This window comes from Lissotriton vulgaris, chromosome 1_1 (assembly GCF_964263255.1).
Source record: "Lissotriton vulgaris chromosome 1_1, aLisVul1.2, whole genome shotgun sequence".
Taxonomy (NCBI): Eukaryota; Metazoa; Chordata; class Amphibia; order Caudata; family Salamandridae; genus Lissotriton; species Lissotriton vulgaris.
In genome coordinates, this window is record NC_141685.1 from 2,080,362,505 (window position 1) to 2,080,383,063 (window position 20,559).

The following is a 20,559-nucleotide window of genomic DNA, read 5'->3' on the forward strand; positions in this document are numbered from 1 at the left end:
GGGTTGACATATGTGCCTCAAAGCAAGCAAATACAAGACCAAGTCAGGCGTCTGTGTCTTACCCTAAATCACACTTCAACCCATCACAGTCACCCATGGTGTTCTTGTGCTTTTCGTCAGTGCGGCATGCTCAGTACCCCAGTGAATGATAAAGTCCTATTTGTGCCCATTCCTCCACCTGCTCAACGTAAAGAAGTTTAAGAAGGGTTCTTGCCTTGAGCCACGGCCCTCCGGGGTTGTGGCTAAGGGAGTAACATGCCCGTCTCTCCTCCGAGACGGCTTGACTGGTGGGCAGTACCTCTTGGCGTCAATTCCCTGGGCTCCGCAGTTCCTTCTTCTTCCTCGCTTCTTGTCTGCTACTTGGGGCCTCTATTTCTTTCCTGTAGCATCGTCGTCTCTCCTCTTGACCCAACACTGGATTCCGGTTCCTCGTGGTCCGTGGCGTCCTCTTCTTTCTCCTCCGACTGAGCGATCCCTCCTCCAGTGTTTTGCCCCCTTTGTGACACATATTTGTCACTTCTCCTGAAGTAGCTAGAGTGCCGCATTCCCTCTCCTGACGCGCAGCTCCGCTGCCATGTCGGAAATCCTGCTCGGGAACGTCACAGGATTACAATGCCTTAGCAAATGGGGAGGTAGACAAATAGAGTGACAATGTTTCCAGCTACTGGGAAGGCTGTGGGCGGGTTGAAGCCCAGAACAGTAGTAACACCTGGTAGCGTCTCGAGACCATGCATGCGCGCCGTCTAGAGCCGAGAATAACTAAATCTGATAGAATACAGGAGCTATTTTCCTCTGGTCTGTTTCAAATCAGTGAACCTAGCGTTACTGACCTGAAACCTCTGAATGGCTGGGTACAAAAGGGAAAAATCCATTGCAGCAGGTATTGCAGGATGCAAAACATGATTCCTAGTTGCCAACCCCCACTGTGCATGGCTGGTGGCAGTGGAGGTTGGGTTCCAAAGGCCAGGCCCTGCATTCAACCCAGCCTCACATAGCCAAAGACATAGTACAGCAATGAAGGGAATAATATCAAAGAAGTCTGATGTAGTATATCATCGAAAACAAAAAGTGAAGTTCTAGTTAAAATTAAGTCTGTGTGGAATTCACGGACTTTGACCCAAAAACTCCATTGCACTAGGCAGAGTCTGTTAGGTCGCGCCATTTGCGCGGATTTTTAGTGCTGGGTCTTTTGTTTCGCTGGAAAATCGTGTATGGCACCATGCGCAGTGCAAGAGGGTGCTGCTTCTTTCTGCCTATCGAGTAGATGTTCTACTTGAGCAGCAGCTTCTTCAACGCAAATGGAAGATTTCTCAGCGTGAGCGGTAGCGGACATCCGCGACCACCCGAGTGAAATCTCACCACAACATGATCTGCAGTAAGATTTTTCAAGCTCGCCAATGTTAAGAATAAAGTTTGCAAACTCCGCAAGCGTAGCAGAATTTCACGCCCAAGTCTAGCTAGAATTTGCTATAACACCTACATTTTTTTTTTAACTCTTGAATTTGGAAAATTACAACTAAATTAAAGTTATGGTTCCAAGTAAAACCTAAAAACACTAAAATTCACTAGTTTAAGATTAGTTCTGCTATACATTACTCCAACTATAGCAATGCAAACTTTCATTTGCAACCAAATACCGTGTTTATGGCCCCTTTTACTTTGCTTTGCAAATGTTGCAAATGATGTGGATAAATATTTTTTTTTACAAATGCAAATACATACAGACACACACACACAGAGCCGAATTATGACTTTGGTGGTGTGGTCAGGTCTGGCCCTCCAACGCTGTGGTCAAACCGCCCGCCAGATTAGGAGTTTCCTCTATTCTGGTGGGCTGGTTTTGGCGTTCCATCAGCGATGCCTCAGAAAATTGGCACCGCAATGGGAATGCCAAAAACAGTTCCTGCACGGCATGGACTGAAACATCCATACCATGCAGGAACTGGGGCACATATGTGCCCCCTGTGTGCGCCACCATTATTTCCTCTACTCCGTATTTGTTCCCTGGCGGCTGCGGCGGGGCTGTGGTGGTCTCACTGCCCAATACATAATAGGGTGATCAGAAAACCTCTTGCGCTGTGCCCCCACGAGTCTGGTGGTCCATGCACCACCAGATTCGTAATCAGGCCCAGAGTATATATGTAGGTATGTAAGAAGGTGTGCATAGTAATTTCCTAGTTATTAGCATTGTTGAGTGTATGGTAGGGCCTCCCTCTGCTATATCTATTTTAGCAAAACTAGGATGAAAGGAGTCAAATGGATGCAGAAAGGTAAAACCACTTTAAATAGGCGTGGTGACTACTAGGAGAGCTGCCTTCATGTGTGAAGTAGTTTTAATAAGGAATCTGCATTGCTGTGAACAGTGTTTTGATTACTGTGGTAATAAACTGTAAATTGACTTTTGCAATAATAAATGTGTCAGTATGGATTTAGCAGTCAAGCTACTTTACGTAATGTGTTTTTACTTCCATGGTGTATACACACCAGTGGAAATATGGCACCATCAGTTTTTCTTTACACTAATCAAGAGGATCAAATATTTATCAGTACAGACAAATGTGTTATTATAGCAATAGAGCAACTGACTTGAGAAGACACTAATTAATGTCTCACGGGTTCCATTCTAGTATCACTTTGTAGATGAAAACATATTGAGGAATATTTTCAAGGCCTGGTTATTTGAATTTTATTGCATTGCACTGATCCCCTTATCTACTGGCTGGGGTTAAACACCTTGATTTATAACTACTACACATTAAAAACCAACATAGCATTACCCATATATGTTGCTCCACCAAGTGGAATATGCTATTTATTTCCATTAGTAAGAGGGGAGGGAACATGACCCATTCTAGACTTCACATCTGGCGAATCACAGCCCTCCTCCATTAATCAGTAACAGTCATACATCGCATATTACACTCTTTGCATAGGGTTTATTTCACTGTGGGTACTTCTGATATAGGAGACACAAAAAACGGAGAGAGGCCGTGTATGCATTTTGTCTTTTATTTGTATAGCGCTGAAATATTTTTTCCGAATTCTTAACCTTTAGAGCAGGCAAGGTTAGGAGCTGCCTTTTATTTCTCATTGCATTCTAGCATTCGAACCGTCATGTTTGGGGCCAAGCAAGGCACCCAGAATTTCAGCGGGTATGCTTATAAATATATTGTCTGTAAAAAAGATTGCTTATGTATAGTATACTCTAGCTGCAGTTCACGAAGATAAATGCAAATGCCTCTTACTAGTACTAAAGAGTGATGAAAATCCTGCATTCTAAAATCAGCTGATTGCGGAGAGTTAACAAATGGGGGGTCTGAAATGAAATGCACCATAGGACTATCTGTCGAGTCATGAATGTAATTAAACTGTAAGGTTTTCTTAAGCAAACATCGACCATTAGAATAATAACAACCTCCGCAGGAGCAGAGCCGAAGACCTTTGCAGCTTTTTAAAAAAGTCGTTTTCCAAGCACACATATGTTGTATGCGTTTCTTTGCTTTCATGCCTGTTTCATGCTTCTGTTTAAGCGCACAGCAGTCTATTAAACTGGTCAATGCATTACATTCGGTCATGAAATACTCAGCTTCATAACACAAGAATATCTATAATACAGTAGCAGTTTACTGCTCAGTCCTGGGCAGGGCAGGGGGAACTTCATGCGAGCAATGAGCATTGAGCTGCTGAACACTAGAAAACGTTCTGTTCCTGAATATATGGTTTAGAATGATCCTCTTGGTTCAAGTAGCAAAAAATCTGCTGGAAAGCAACTTTACCATCCGTACACTTGTCCTCAATATGATCCGTACAGAATGGGCGTTGTTTTATACCAGCACACTTTAATCACTGTTTTCGTTTTACAGAGCAAAGAAAGAATTATGCACGTGACAGTGTCAGCAGCATATCGGAGACCTCCCAATATCACGTGGAAGTAAGATTTCTATTATCTTTTTGCAGATGCAAATAAAAAAAAAGAGGTTGAGCAAGATATTGATTGTTCTTACACTGATGCTCCATTCTAACTTTTAAATCATGTTTAAACGTTTACCTTTGTCGACTGTATTTTGTAGTGAACTTTCAGAACAGGCAAAGAAACGCCCCCAAATACTGCAGGAGAGAATGATTTTCTATTCAATCTCCAGCCCTCAAACAGTGGGAGAAAGTGTTTGAGACCTGCTGTATTTTTAGCAAACCGAGTGTAACAAGCATTAGCAAAACCAATAGGTTTCGCCTATGCAAGATTTATTAGCTTTGGCAATGTTTCTTTTAGCGATGCTGTACCACAGTGCAGCTGCTGTGCAGCATTGTTGAAATAATAACAAAAAAAGTAATAATGACATGGTCAGCATTGGCCGCGTCGTAACGTGTTTTTTGTCTCAACCATGCTGCACAGCTCTGCGCTACTGTACAACATAACTAAAAAATACAACACTGACACAGCAATAAATCTTGCATAAGTGGGACTTAATGGATTTGTCAATGTTTTGGGTGTGGGTGGGATAGGGCAAGCAACAACAAGTGTTGGGGTGGGCTCAAGCAATAACAGGTAGGAAGGGGGTGTGTCATGTGGCAAGTAACAGGTGGAGGTGGGCTGAGGAAGGAGCAATGGACAAGCACTGGTTTGGGAGGGGCACAGGGCAAGCAAAAACAATGGACAAGCACCAATGGGGGGTACACTGTGATGCAACAAAGGAGCAAGCAATGACATTGCAGGGGGACATACAACAATCGGCAAGCTATGATACAAGAGAGGTGTAAGAGGGGAACAAGCAGCAAAAATGATGACGGGGGAAGAAGAAAGGGAAAAAAGTACCTCAATCCCAGTGCGAGCAGCCCAAAGACACTAATCAAATTGAAGCAATTAGTACTTGGTCCATGCTTTAAAGAAGGCAGTAACAAATGAAGAGAAAGTGAAAGCAGCATGCGCTGAGAAATTATGAGCTAGCAAATAACAGTGACAATGAAGCCAATGAATCGTAATCAGTGGGTGCGCCCCAAACCCCCTTTAGTTTAGAAAATGTCTCACAAGCGACTACACATGCGCTGTCTCTGGTGACGCATACAAATGTAGACATTTGAGTATGCATGTGTGGAATGCATTTGCATGTGCAACAAAGACAACAAAATTGAAAGATGGCACGCTTAAACGGACGATACATTGGCAGCACTCTGAAGTGGGCACTGACAAGTGAATCTGGAAAATGGTTGCTAAAGAAAATAAACCAATCAATTTTTCCATTGCATCCTTTTCTGTATGATTTTTTTCCTGCCCTTTAGTGCAATGGGTGTGAAGTTTTTAGGTTGTGTGCACGCCTGCTCCATGCACCTTAACAATGTCAAACATATTGGCTTTGCCAGTGCTTCTTCATATTAATTCAGCATGGCCTTGTTTGCAATATTTTAGACAGAATTCTACACTTTTTTCCTGTGCATGACTATGCAGTAAATGTATCCTTACAAACATAGCTGATTGGCAGGGGATGCAGAAGTTCTTCGCCTATACCGACCGGTTCTTGGGTATTTTGAGTGGCGGAATCAGCAGAGCTCACCAATGAATACATGTTGCAATGGATTGCAGAAAGTCTTGGTAGTGAAAGAGGAAGGAATTTAATTAAAGTCTGAAACCTATCAACTACCGTAACATTTATTACTGTATCCAGTGAAGCAATTGCACTGGTTCACACTGAAATGTGTTTTGTCGAACATCCTTGTAACAAATTCACCTGAAGCAAATGTCCCCAGATAAGGAACTTGTTGTGCTGAGCTTAGAAGGCTGACCTGGAATAACTGTAACATGGTCACCGATCTGCAAGCTGGGAAATAGATGTTTTCCCTCTGCAGATGTTTTGCTGCTATGGTAAGATTTGGAAATAAACATTGTGCAACAAATGGGCTACAGATTGAGTGATAGTGTTGTTGCACTGCTCCAAATAACTCTCCCGTTCTCTGGGTGCTTCCACATTTGACTCTCCAGCCAGAGAAGCAAATCATTCTAACCATAAATTATGGTCACCCTAGGCACATGGTACAAAGTTTGTCTTGGGAATTCTGAAGGAAGACACAGAAAAGTAGTGCATAAATAATTGTTAGCCCTGACAAAATCTTTTGCTGTTGACTGTGCCAATAGGTGAGGTTGTATTTGATACCGGGCATGTTTGTTTCTTCTAGGTTAGTTTGTTGTCTTTAGGATTAAGATTAGGAAACAGGTTATATCATGGTTTGGTGATCATGTTCTTCCAATGCCGTGCTGGTTTGCGAAGGTATTTTATTAAACCAGTTCAGCTTTGCTTCCCCTTTGTATGTTAAAGCAGGCATACTGCATGCCTATGCTGCTGTTGTACAACCTGTATATTGGTGACATCCAAGTAGTGTAGCGTTCGATAGATATTCATCCCTTTAGGATTGGCGATGAGACTGCCTACCCTACATTATTATGATGGCTAGGTGTTATTGCATAAAGCCAACATTGGACTGCAGTTTCCATTATCCAAGGTTGCAGATTATTAAGAAGAAGCTTGTCTAAGGATTAACCTCAACAAAATCAAGTTAGTGCCCCTTTTGCAACAAGAACATCTTCATAAACTGTATGTCAACAGTGTAATGTTGAGCAAGTCTCTGAATATCATCATTTGGGATTCATATTGGCTGCAAAGATGGTTTGTTCCCAGTACTGGAATGCACAGATTTCTTTGGCTGGAGAGCAGTGCACTCCTTGTCTAGGCTTAAATATGAATTCGGGGCTGGAGCATTTCACCATTGGTCATAGCTCAATGAACCAATGGTGCACCATCTGTGGTCTCCAGAGAGATAGGTACATGGACACTGTGGATTTGTTGTTATTCAATAAAGTGTTCAACCTCAAGAACTAACTGCGATTTCAACGCTTACGTCTCAAAGTGGTTTTTGAAATGTGTCCTCCGGTGAGTTATGGTATTTTTTAGACATGCTTACAGCAGAAGATGGTAGACTTCTGATTCATATTTGTCAGAGCGAGGTTTAGGGCGAATTAGCACAAAGCAGTGAAGCTGGCTGAAGCTTCTGGGCTAGTTATTTTATGGAAGGTCAACAGTACTTATTTATTACTATTTAAACCATTATTAGAAGTTGCTGTAGTGAATCCTCATTGCTGACAATAGTGGTCTAAAACCCTTTACAGTGGAGATGCTGAACTGCCAAGCCCACATGAACATTTGTTACTGGATGACACAAGAGTGTTGTTGCTGGTCTCATGTGGCCGATGTTTTCAACAACTTGTGATTAGTATGGACTTTTGTAAGAAAATGTTATCTGCATTTGTATGACGGTTGTGGCAACTGAGCTCTCCATGTCTTGATAAAGTGTCTTTGCCTAAAAGTATTCAGAAGTAAGTATTTGTTATTCACTGATGATATTGGTAGCACAGATGCATATATATGTTACTGTTTTATGCTACTCTTAAAAAACACCTTGTATTTTAATAAAGATACCATTAATAGAGGTAATGCTGTCAGAAAACAGCATTTGCAAATGAGTCATTACCAGACATGCATTACAACACGTGCCTTTACCACGCATGTCTTTACAATGCAAATATAAGTATTTCGCAGGTAAGTATTTTGCAGCTATGTTATTTATTTCCTAGTAGAGTGATGTGGCCATCCAGTTATTTAGTATTTAAAGATTTTTATTCCATAAACGGACAGCCGCATTTTGGCACAACCGACGCATTTTGACAAACATGGCTCGCTCATGTATGAGTCCGTCTTTGATTCCTATATAATATAATAATATATATTCTTTCTTTTGGTAACTGAATAGATCCAAAAATACAACCTTGGTGACTCCGTGAATACAGCACTACAGCCAACGTGTTTCGCGCACATTTGCGTTTCTTTAGGGCTGTTAGACAAAATCATATATCAAAACTCATCACGTAAATCCTAACAAAATCACATCAATTTAACAAAATAATACAGAATGTTCTTCGCACATAAAAATTAAACTCTAATTACATATACACCTAAATGCAGAGAAATTCTTTTGTTTTTTAAACGTATTTTATTGGCTTTATATGTTCATTATACACTTATACATAATCACAGATCATCAGAATGAATCAACCCTTCAATAGCCTTCCCCCTCCTTGCATCCTATGAGCCATTCAGTATTAATGCCGTAACATCTTACAGTGAGGATTTATACATGGTCCTACTATAACCCTTGAACTGCCAAACCTAATAGCCAATTAGAATGCTTCCAACCTTCAGTAAACCCCCCCTCCCCCTCCCTCCTCAGCGGTGTGTGTAACTGCACCCATTACATTCCGTCTCATGTCGCGTAGCAGCCGCAACTGACAACATACCTCAATGTACCTGTAGTTGCCAGGGGACCTCATCCAGCCCAGTACCCTCCACTTCCTCTTCCTCTATCCGGTGCTCCAGTAACGCTTGTACCAATGTTTCCCATGCTATTGCTGAATTCAGTGCCCGTTCATTATTAAGCCGTCTCCCCTGCTGATATCTTAGTACACTCTCACTTCCAGCCCATTTTAAAAACTCAGCCTTCCATCTCCCACCCTTAGGACCGTCTTTTGCCTTCCAATGCCTCGTTATTTCCCTTTATGCTAGTAATAGCCTCTTGTCTACAAATGTGCTTGTTACCTTGGTCTTAGATGTGTGAGGAAACCAGTTCAGTAAGCATGTGGCCATGTCAAACGTCAGCTGTCACTCCGTAACTGTGTTCAGAATGTCTCCCACTTCTTCCCAGTAGTCTCCTAATTTAGGGCATGACCACAGCATATGCTCGAGCTCTACTCCTTCACCCGCACACCGGGGGCACGCTGCCTCTTCTATTTTAAAATATTTCCTCATTTTCCCTGGTGTCAAATATGCCCTATGAAGTATATAGAAATGCACCAGGCTGTCTCCGGTATGGGTTTCTCTATGCCTGCTTCCCATTTTGCCCTCAAGGTGTCCACGGGCGTTAGCCCTTCATTCAACATTCTGGAGTAAAGGCAGGTGACCACCTTAAAAGTCCCAGCTGCCATCATTGTGTATTGACACGCCATTGTCATCTTGGGTTCTACAAGCCCTTCTCTCCAATGTGCCTGCAGCTCGCCCGCCAGTGCGGTGTGTATTAGAAACCCTCCTCTAGGCAGATCGTACCGCTCTTGTAACGCCTGATTGGGTAGCATTTCCCCGTCCTAATAGAGATCTCCAATCACTTGGATCCCTTCCCGTTCCCAAACCTGTAAAAGCGTTCAATCGCCTCCGTGGGGTAGCGCCGTAGCCATCCCTAACAGGATTTCAGGCGCATAGGGATGTAAAACTCCCGCCCTGCGCTGGGAGCGATTCCAGCACAGTCTCAGCGTTTTTTCCTCCATAGAAAGATCTGACGTCTAGCTTTTGTTGCATGACTATGAAGGAGAGGATATGGCATGGGATCCCCCTACCTCTTAGGTGCTCAGGCCCCCTAAATTCCTTTGCTACTGCTTGCGTCAATATCTGTAATTGGGCCGCCAAATAATACAGTTCGAAATCAGGGACCGCTAGTCCGCCCTCCCCCTTTGGTCTAGTCAGCGTCACCTGCGCTACTCTTCGTCTGCCTGATCCCCCACAGGAATCCCACTATCAGTGATTTCAACAATTTAAATACCGAGCCCGGCACCCATACAGGCAGCGTTCTAAAACAAGATGGCAGCCTAGGTAGTGCTACCATCTTTAACAAGGCTATTCGACCTGTCACAGACAGTGGGAGAGCGGCCCAAAAGGCCATACTACCCTTCAATGCCCTCGCACATCTCCCCACATTCCCCTCCAGCATATCAGTGGCACTATGATAAACATGCACCCCCAAGTATGCCAGGCAAGTCGCACTTCCCTAGGCATAATGGGTGGAGGTTCTCCAGGCCTCGTCGGAAACAGACATGTTTTTGACCAATTCACCCGCAGGCCTGATACATCTCTAAATTCTGAGAGCAAGTTCGCTGCTCTCTCCAGTGTCCTCCCTGCATCCTGCAGAATCATCAACAGGTCATCGGCATATAGCAAAATATACTGCCGATCTCCCCTGTACCACAGGCAGTCATATTTCTCTCCCAATCTGGCCCTCGCTGCCAGCGTTTCAATGGCTAGGGCAAACAGTAAAGGGGAGAGCGAACACCCCTGTCTCGTCCCTCGGGCCACTGGGTATTGAGACGATATCAAGGACCCAACCCGCACCCTAGCCACTGCGGACGTGTAGAGCACTTTTGTCCAAGCCACAAAGTCAGTTCCCACTCCAAAGCGTCCTAATGTTTTATACAGGTGTAGCCACTCTAAGCTGTCAAAGGCTTTCTCTATGTCCACTGACAGCACCACAGGTTGTCGTGCTCCCGGCTGTCCCTCGTCCAATATCCGTATTAATCTTCAAACATTAAAGGACGTGTTCCTAGTCCGGATAAACCCAGCTTGATCCTCATGGATCAACGTGGTCATATGCTGCAAGAGGCGAGTCGCCAAAATCCTGCTCAAAATGTTGTAGTGAGTAGTTAGCATTGATAACGGGCGATAGGAGGCCCTGTCTGTCCCCACTCGGGCAGTTTTCAAAAGTGGGATCACATGGGCTTCCCGCATGGAGTTAGGGAGTCGACCTAATTCTTTCACCTCTTTGTAGACCTCCAATAGCCTCGGGCCAGTAAGTCCACATATTTCCAGTAGAACTCAATCGCAAACAGTCAACCCCCGGTGTTTTATTTCGGGCCATGTGCTTGATAGCACTCCTAATTTCCTCCAATTTTATGTCCTGGCCTAAACATTTCGCTTGCTCCTCCTCTAATTCTGGGAGTATAACCTCGTCCAGAAAGGAGTCGATCTCAAGGTCCCCCGCCACCAACAAACTTTCATATAGTGCCTCATAATACTGCAAAAATCTGTGTAAAATCTCACTCTGGGTGAAAACCATCTCCCCCTCACCGTCCTCCAGTGCCAATATAGGTGAGCCCCCTTTTGTCGGATTGTCCAGCCAAGCCAGCAGTGTTCCCGCCTGGTCTCCTTCCGCGTGTGATTACGTAATATAAGTTTTATGGTCAAAGCAACGCAATCTCTCCATCTCCACTGCCACCTCTTCTTTCGCTGCCATTACTTCCTCGTGCGCCTCTGGGTGCCCGGGCTTGCTAGTTCCGCCTTCCTCAGTCTACTCTCTGCCCGATCCACATCTTGTAGTAGTACCTTTCACACCTCTACATGTTTACCTATACAGAGCCCCCGTATTACTACCTTGAAGGCGTCCCATTCCATCGCCCTTGTGGAGGCAGTGCCAGCATTCTCGGTAAAGTAATGTGCTATCCCTTCGCTCACTTCTCTCTGAAAAATCGGGCTTTCTAGTGTTTCAGGTCGTAGGCGCCAGGTGGGGATGGCAGACACCGCCGTCATCCAATGGATAGTAAACAGCAATGGGTTGTGATCTGACAGTGTCTTGGTGAGATATTCAGTATGCACTATGGAGGGCACCATTGAAGGTGAGCATAATATTGCATAGTAGGACATGTAGATCATGCATCGCCGAGAAATATGAATAGTGCCGGTCGAGTGGGTGGTACGTGCGCCACACGTCCACAAAGCCCCATCTGTCCTGCCAATCCAGCCTGCATTTAGTTAATCGGTGTACGGGGGAGTCTGCCAGCGGGGGGTGCAATCTATCCAGAGTTACATTCGCTATAGAATTGAAATCCCCTCCCAGCACCACAGGGCCTGTAAAGTAATGTGCTAATGTGCCAGATAGACATTCCAAGAAGCGCGGTTGGTCAATGTTTGGTGCATAAATGCTACAGAGTGCTATATCCCTACCCCGGAGCTTACCTTCTATTGCCACAAACCTGCCTTCTGGGTCTATTGTCTGCTTCGTCACCTGGAAAGGAACTCCAGCTTTGATCCATATCAATGCACCCCGTGCAAACGCTGAATATGTGGTGTTAAATACCTGTCCTCTCCATCTCCTTTGCAAAGCTATACCCTCCGCCTTAGTAAGGTGAGTCTCTTGAAGCAGTGGACCCCTCTTCTGACTATGTATGCATGGATCTTGTGGCGCCGTGTCATTGTGTGGAGCCCCCTCACATTCCAGGTTATACAACGTAGATCAGCTACAGCCCCCATCGCTAACGTGTAATGTCTGCATCTCAAGTTGTGTTACAGAAACCACACCAGTGACCCCCTGGACACAACTTCCCACCCAACAACCCAACACCCCACATCCCCAAGAACAGGACCTAGAACCAAACAGCTAGTCCCCATCCAAACCACTGCAACAAATAGCACACATCTAAGCCCACCAGCAGTCTCTGAGGGCATGCCTTATGGGCAACGAGGGGAGCTCAGTGCCGACGGGTCGCCGCCTATACTCCGTACTTATCCCGCCCTGAAAACCCCAAATAAATGAATGCTAAGCATGGGCGGAAAATCCGCTCCGCTTGCGGATTTTCCGTAAATTCGCGATCCGCGAACGCTCGCGAATTTACCGAAAATCTGCAAATCCGCACGCAGCGGATTTTTTTTTCTTGGTGATACAATTTTGCGGCGTGCGGCGTAAGTTCGCAACTGCGAACATGTAGGTGCGGCGGGCAGCAACAATCTTGCACTCGCGAAATTACAAAATTTGCAATTCTGCACAAGAAATCCACTAGCAAGCAGCATAGACCTTCTGAAAATGATGATTTTTATAAGAATAACTCCTCAGGTTGACATTTGCCTGCCCTTTTTTGGATTTGAGGCCTTTTGACTTTCTTTGGATCACTTTTGGATTAGAAATCAACTTTCACAAGTAAGTTTGTTTGGGGCATTACATTTGCTGTTCTGCAGAAAAACGAGTTTTGCTAAACTGAAAACACTCAGCAAGTGCAAAAGTTCAAATTCATCATTAGTAACCATTCCCTGTAGTGCTTCCTGACTGGGGCCCCTCCAGAGTTCAGTTGCTATTTGCAACAATTGTATGACCCTGCTCTGACCCTCACAGCCGGATCATAGAATAGCTACAAGTAGGCCACAAAGGTCCTGGAAAAAAAATTGTAGTGCTTCCTGACTGGGGCCCCTCCAGTGGTCAGTTGCTAGTTGCAACAATTGTATGACCCTGCTCTGACCCTCACAGCCGGATCATAGAATAGCTACAAGTAGGCCACAAAGGTCCTGGAAAAAAAAATTGCACTGCAACAGAAAGCAAATTACAGATAAGGAAGCAGGTGCCAGACTGGAATTTTAAGAGTGACACATTAATAAATCAACCCCAAATTAATTCATGTCAGTTGAAGCAGGGCAGGTGTGCTTGCTTTTCCCCCCCATAATCTACAGTGATGATGATGAAGCAGAGGGTGGCATTGATGTACCAGAGGGTGCATGGGTGAAACAGAGGGTGGCAGTGTTGAAACAGAGGGTGCTGTGAACCTGTGATGATGAACCAGACGTAGAAACAACATAGTCGCGACCGTTGCGTGCCGACAAGTACGTTCGCAATTGCGAACTGGTACAAAATCCTCGCGAACTGGCAGAAACCCTTGCGAACACTATAAAACCAAAAAAATTCGCGAGAATTCGTGGATTTTGCGGATTGCGAGTTCGCAAATACGCAAATTCGCGAATGCCAGATTCGCAAAATTCGCCCATGCTTAATGAATGCATCATACATTCCCACCCCCAAATGCCACCTTAAGACTCAGTGAGCAGCAACAAATAGTTCAAGCCTGTCGCGAATCTGCTGGATTAAAGGTATCCCGCCTCCCTGCGCAGCATTCAGCATTACCATACTCTCCTCATCATCCGTGTCCCCAATGCCTCTCATCATCCCCAGCGACATTGTGTTAGCCTTCCCAGCTGCAATTTGTCATTCATCCAATATCCCTTCTGCCGTCGCTGGTGTGATCAGCGGAATCCATATGCTATCCGCTTCTGAGTTCTCAGTATCGGAGTGTTCCTTGTCCTTCTTGGTGCCTCCCGGAGAGTCAATCAATCAATCCTAGCATTTGTATAGCGCACTACTCACCCGGAAGGGTCTCAAGGCGCTGGGGGGGAGGGGTTGGGGGATCTGCTACTGCTTGAAGAGCCAGGTCTTGAGTTGCTTCCTGAAGGAAAGGTAGTCCAGGGTCAGTCGAAGGTGGATGGGGAGGGAGTTCCATGTCTTGGCTGCCAGGTAGGAGAAGGATCTTCCTCCGGTGGTGGCTCTGCGGATGCGTGGAACGGCGGCGAGGGCGAGGCTGGCGGGTGGGAATGTAGAAGGTCAGGCGGTTGTTGAGGTACATGGGGCCCAGGTCATGGAGAGCCTTGTGTGCGTGGGTGAGGAGTCTGAACGTGATCCTCTTGCTGACGGGGAGCCAGTGCAGGTCTCTCAGGTGTCCGGAGATGTGGCTGTGTCCGGGGATGTCCAGGATGAGTCGTGCGGAGGCGTTCTGGATGCGTTGGAGTCTTTTCTGAAGTTTGGCTGTGGTTCTGGCATAGAGGTTGTTTTCGTAGTCCAGTCGGCTGGTGACGAGTGCCTGGGTGACCGTCTTCCTGGTTTCGGTGGGGATCCACCGGAAGACCTTTCGGAGCATACGCAGGGTGTTGAAGCATGACGAAGAGACAGCGTTGACTTGTCTGGTCATCGAGAGGGAGGAGTCCAGGATGAAGCCCAGGTTACGTTTGTGGTCCGTTGGCTTGGGAGCGGTGCCCAGGGCAGGGGGCCACCAGGAGTCGTCCCAGGCAGAGGGCGATGATCCCAGGATGAGGACTTCCATCTTGTCTGAGTTAAGTTTCAAGCGGCTGTTCTTCATCCACTCGGCGACGCCTTTCATCCCTTCGTGTAGGCTGGTTCTGGCGGTGGCGGGTCGTTCGTGAGGGAGAGGATCAGCTGGGTGTCGTCGGCGTAAGAAATGATGTTGAGGTTGTGTTGGCGTGCGATGGCTGCGAGGGGGCTCATGTAGACATTGAAGAGGGTGGGGCTGAGTGATGATGCTTGTGGAACGCCGCAGATGACTTCGGTGGCCTCGCATCTGAACGGGGGCAGGCGGACCCTCTGGGTTCTTCCGGTGAGGAACGAGATGATCCATTCCAGTGCCTTCTCTTGGATTCAGGTGTTGTTGAGGCGTTGCACTAGGGTGCGGTGGCAGACCGTGTCGAACGCTGCGGGGAGGTCCAGGAGGATGAGGGCCGCTGTTTCCCCGTTGTCGAGCAGGGATCTGATGTCGTCTGTGGCTGGAATGAGGGCGGTCTCGGTGCTGTGGTTGGCTCAGAAGCCGGACTGCGAGTGGTCGAGGGATCCGTTCGTCTCGAGGAAGGCGGCAAGCTGACTGTTGACGGTCTTCTCGATTACCTTGGCCGGGAAAGGGAGGAGCGAGATGGGACGGTAGTTCTTGAGGTCGGTGGGGTCCGCTGTTGGATTCTTCAGGAGGGCGCTGAGCTCGGCGTGCTTCCAGCTCTCCGGGAAGGTGGCGGTGGTGAAGGAGGTGTTGATGGTGTCCCGGAGTTGGGGTGCGATGATGGAGTCGGCTTTGTTGAAGATGTGGTGGGGGCAGGGGTCGGTTGGTGATCCGGAGTGCATGGTGTTCATCACACGGGTGGTGTCTTCTGTGCTGACCGGAGTCCTGGCGCAGAGGGTGGTGGAGGAGGGCGTTGGCTCGGTGGTTCGGTGAGTGGTCTGTGCGCCGAAGCTGTTGTGTATGTCGGCGATCTTGCTGTGGAAGAACGAGGCGAGTGAGTCGCAGAGGTCTTGCGAGGGAGTGATGTCGTTGTTTCCGGCGCTGGGGTTGGAGATCTCTTTGACGATGCTGAAGAGTTCCTTGCTGTTGTGGGCATTGTTGTCCAGTCGTTCCTTGAATGCGGTCTTCTTGGTGGTGCGGATCAGCTGGTGGTGTTTGCGGGTAGCGTGCTTGAGGGCAGTCATGTTGTCTGTGGTCTGGTTGTTGCTCCAGGCTTTCTCGAGGGTGCGGCAGTTCTTCTTGGAGTTCTTGAGTTCGTCGGTGAACCAGGAGGCTTTCTTGCTGCCGGGTCTGCTGGTAGGGGTCTTCAGAGGTGCGAGGTTGTCTGCGCAGTTGGTGATCCACTGTGTGAGGTTGCTGGCTGCTTCGTTGGGGTCCGTTGCGCTGGCGGGAGGGTTCTGGCTGAGGCAGGTGGTGAGTTGGTCGGCGGTGATCTTGTTCCAGCTCCTGCGAGGAACCTGTTTCGGTTGGTGGTGGGTCGTGGTTCTGCTGAAGTGGACGCAGCTGTGGTCCGTCCAATGAAGTCCGGTGGAGTGGCTGAAGGAGATGTGCTTGCTGGAGGAGAAGACGGGGTCAAGCGTGTGGCTGGCGTAGTGGGTGGGGGTGTTCACCAGAGTTTGGCGAGGTTGTCCAGCAGGGTGGTGGAGTTGGTGTCGTTGTTGTTCTCCAGGTGGAAGTTGAAATCCCCTAGGAGGATGAAGTCGGTGGAGGGGAGGGCGTATGGGCTGATGAAGTCTGCAAAGTCTTCGCTGAATTGTGTGCGGGGGTCTGTAGATGAGGGTGCCTCTGAGGGTTGTCTTGGGGTCGGTGTGTATCTGGAAGTGGAGGTGTTCAGCGGCGGTGAGGGTGTCGTCTGAGTTGGTTGTGATGCGGATGGTGTTCTTGTGTACGATGGCGATGCCTCCTCCGGTCTGGTTGACGCGGTCCCTCCTGGTGATCTTGTACCCGTCTGGGATGGCGATGGCGATGTCGGGGGCTGAGGAGGCCTTCATCCAGGTTTCCGTGAGTAAGGCGATGTCTGGTGAGGTTGTGTCGAGGAGGTTCCAGAGTTCCACGGCGTGTCTGTGGACGGAGCGGGTGTCGAGCAAGATGCACTTGAGGTGGTTGTTGCTGGTGCTCCGCTTTGCGGGTGCGGTGCAGGTTCTTAAGTAGGTGAAGCGGCAGCCTTTGCAGGTAAAGGGTCCGTGGGTGGGTTTCGGGGTGGCTCGGTCACAGGCAGGGTTCCGGCCGGCATTGAGTGCTTTGAGGGTGGCGGCATCGTAGGTCCGTCGGGTGGTCATGCATCGGCGGGAGCCAGGGGTACTGGCGCTGGGAGCGGGCCAGGCGCGGATGGGCGCAGACGGGCTTGCCTTTGGCACCCCTTCGGAGCACAATCGGCGCGCTCGCTGCGCGTGCTCGCTGTGCGTGCGCGCGGCCTCTACCATAAGTGGAGAGTGGGGGGGCGGGAGGAGGGAGGAGCAGCTGGGAGGTGGGAGCGGGGTGGCGAATGGGAGAGGGTCGAGGGAACAGAAGGGGCGGGGGAGCAACGGCAAGGAGCGGGGTATAACAGCAGGGAAAGGTGCTAGAAGCGCTAGAGCGGGAGGAAAAAATCAGGGGCACAGGCACAAGTACGAAAACACAAGACAGGGGGCTAAATGCAGAGGACACAATCAGGGGCACAGCAGTAGAAGAGATACAGTGGAAAAAAGGCAACTACGATGACCAAATTGCAGAGGACACAATCGGGGGCACCGCAGCACAGGAAACACGGTGGGAAAAAGGCGGCAAATATGAGCGGCGGTGGCAGCAGGGGGGCCGGGTGACTTCAGCAGGAGCCACGCGGCGGGTTGAGCGACCGGCGCTGACGAGGCCAGGCTAGGTCATCCTCTGTTCTCCCGATAAAGCCGATACCGCCTCCAGCGCCCCCTGACGCTCCGCCTCGGTCTGTGACACAGAGGGCCTCTTCAAACCTCGCCCTCTGTCGTAGCCTTTGCGATTTACACTGTGGTAACCCTTCTGAGGTGTCATGAGTCCTCCGTCCTTGGCCATCTTTTCCAGCTCTGTAGGATTCCAGCCATGCGCATGCGTCATCTGGAGTTTTATGATAGCAAGTCTTGCCATCCACAATTATTCCTAATCTAGCTGGAAACAGTAAGGAGTACTGAAGCCCCTCTTCCCTCAGTTCTCTTTTGATTGATAAGAAGGATGATCAGCGTCGCTGGTTTCAAAGGTATAGTCTGGGAACAGGTTGACCCTGCTGTTCCCAACGTGATAGGGGCCATCCGTGCGCGTCTTCTGAAGCAACAGATCCCTGTCTCGGAAGTGCAACTGGCGGGCTACTACTGGTCCCGGGGGTCGCCCCTGCTGCGGAGGTCTGGCCGGCACTCTGTGCGCCCATTCTAGAGTATAGAAGGAAGACAGTCCTTCCGGCGCCACTATCGATTTCAGCCAGTTCTCAAGATACTGCACCATGTCTGTCCCCTCCACTTTCTCGGGCAGACCCACTATGCATATGTTGTTCCGCCAATTCCTACTTACGGCATTCTCAGCTCCCTTTTCCAATGCAGCAATACGATTCAGGGCATTGTTACCGTGGCCTTCAGCGCATTCTGCGCTGGTTCTACGACTTGAATCGCCCCCTCTATTTTCACTCCGTCTACCAGCTTAGAGTGGTCTGCCCGTAGGAGTCCCAGTCCCGTGGCCACCTGTGCTATGTCTTGCTGAAGCAAAAACAACAAGTGATGGGCCGAATGTGGATCAATGTCACACATTCACCCCAGTCAAAAGATCTGGGCCCAAATCCATCGTTTTTTTGCACTCCACACCACCCTGGGTTAGACAATGGCGATATGCAAATCAGCTCTGACCCTGTTGCCCCATGGGAACAGTCCAGTCCGAACTACAAAAGCCATGTCCTTCCCAGAACGGAATCAAGCATCCGAGGACCGGACCGGTTTCGAGGTAACACCTCTCATCAGCCCGGCTAGCTTGACTCCAAGTGGTGTGGAGTGCCTGGGACCCACGTCTGGGCATCCCCAGCGCACTTAGGGCGGCAATTGCAAAAACAACAAGTGATGGACCGAATGTGGATCAATGTCACACATTCACCCCAGTCAAAAGATCTGGGCCCAAATCCATCGTTTTTTTGCACTCCACACCACCCTGGGTTAGACAATGGCGATATGCAAATCAGCTCTGACCCTGTTGCCCCATGGGAACAGTCCAGTCCGAACTACAAAAGCCATGTCCTTCCCAGAACGGAATCAAGCATCCGAGGACCGGACCGGTTTCGAGGTAACACCTCTCATCAGCCCGGCTAGCTTGACTCCAAGTGGTGTGGAGTGCCTGGGACCCACGTCTGGGCATCCCCAGCGCACTTAGGGCGGCAATTGCAAAAACAACAAGTGATGGACCGAATGTGGATCAATGTCACACATTCACCCCAGTCAAAAGATCTGGGCCCAAATCCATCGTTTTTTTGCACTCCACACCACCCTGGGTTAGACAATGGCGATATAAATACAATGGATTTGGGCCCAGATCCTTGGACTGGGTTGAGTGTGTGACATTGATCCACATTCGGTCCATCACCTGTTGTTTTTGCATATTCCGCCCTAAGTGCGCTGGGGATGCCCAGACGTGGGTCCCAGGCACTCCACACCACTGGAGTCAAGCTAGCCGGGCTGATGAGAGGTGTTACCTCGAAACCGGTCCGGTCCTCGGATGCTTGATTCCGTTCTGGGAAGGACATGGCTTTTGTAGTTCGGACTGGACTGTTCCCATGGGGCACAGGGTCAGAGCTGATTTGCATATCGCCATTGTCTAACCCAGGGTGGTGTGGAGTGCAAAAAAACGATGGATTTGGGCCCAGATCCTTGGACTGGGTTGAGTGTGTGACATTGATCCACATTCGGTCCATCACCTGTTGTTTTTGCATGTCTTGCTGAAGAGCAGTGCGGGAGTCTGCAATCGGTGTCAGGATTTTGTCAAACTGCTGCTGCAGGTGAAGGTCCTGAGGCATTTCTGTTGCGTCTTGTTCCGCCTGGCTAGAGGGCTCGCTATCCGACAGCGGTTGAGCACCCTCCTTCTCCCACTTCAATTTCCCTATGTTAATGACCGTTGGTGGCAATCTTACCAACTCCCTGTGGTCTGGTCAAAGTTATATGATCTGTTGTGATAGCAGTGCGTTGCTATCGCATCCTATTGAGGAGATTCAGCTGTGTGATTACTCTCCTGCAACAGCGGTGCCAGGACCCAGCGTAGGAGGATAGAAACCCACTATAGTCCCATGATGGTCACGAGAACTATTCAATCTCGGGGTTGCTGGTATTGCACCTCAGTTAAGTGCACAGTTGGGCTCCGCCATTCTCACATTCTGTGCCAGCTGCAAAGGCCCATCATCTGGGCTCTCAGAGTCCGCCCAAGCAACAAGGTATCCGGCTCCAAGGGCCCAAACTGAGTCAGCTCGCAAACCCGGCACCGTCCAATCAAGCCCCCACTGCCTCACACCAATCCCAAGGCGCCGTCCATAGCAGTTCTCAGTCATTCCCGGGTTCTGCCAATCGTTCTGACCCCTGCTCCGGGTAGTGCTTCTCTGTGTGGGGGGGCTACGCAATCAGTGTCGCCACAACTCTGGGCCCGCTACTGCTCCCCTTGCTTCTGGGTTTGAGGTCCTTTCCGTGCCACTCTTCGACCGTCTGTGTTCCAGGCACCGGCTCCTCTCCCTCATCCGCAATCACTGCCAGGGCTCTCCCCAGAGATCAATGGACCGCCGCAGGCGCCTGTTCCTTCCCACGCCCCAGTTCGCAGAGCGCGGCAGCCTCGGGATCCCACGCCCACCTCCGTAGTCCGCGGGCCCGGGTCCCCCTATGCCCCACTCACCAGTGCGAAGTCGTGCCTCATTT

At 48.8% G+C, this 20,559-nt stretch overlaps 1 protein-coding gene across 11 annotated transcripts in view; it reads left to right on the forward strand.

Annotated features, from left to right (window-relative positions):
* EPS8 (EGFR pathway substrate 8, signaling adaptor) overlaps positions 1–20,559 on the forward strand; it is a 1,020,454-nt gene that overhangs the window by 555,749 nt on the left and 444,146 nt on the right. For all 11 annotated transcript variants that reach the window (XM_086920872.1, XM_086920932.1, XM_086920898.1 and 8 more), the window contains one exon: positions 3,864–3,931. In XM_086920872.1, coding sequence (XP_086776998.1) covers positions 3,864–3,931 — 68 coding nt within the window. The remainder of the gene's footprint in view (positions 1–3,863; positions 3,932–20,559) is intronic.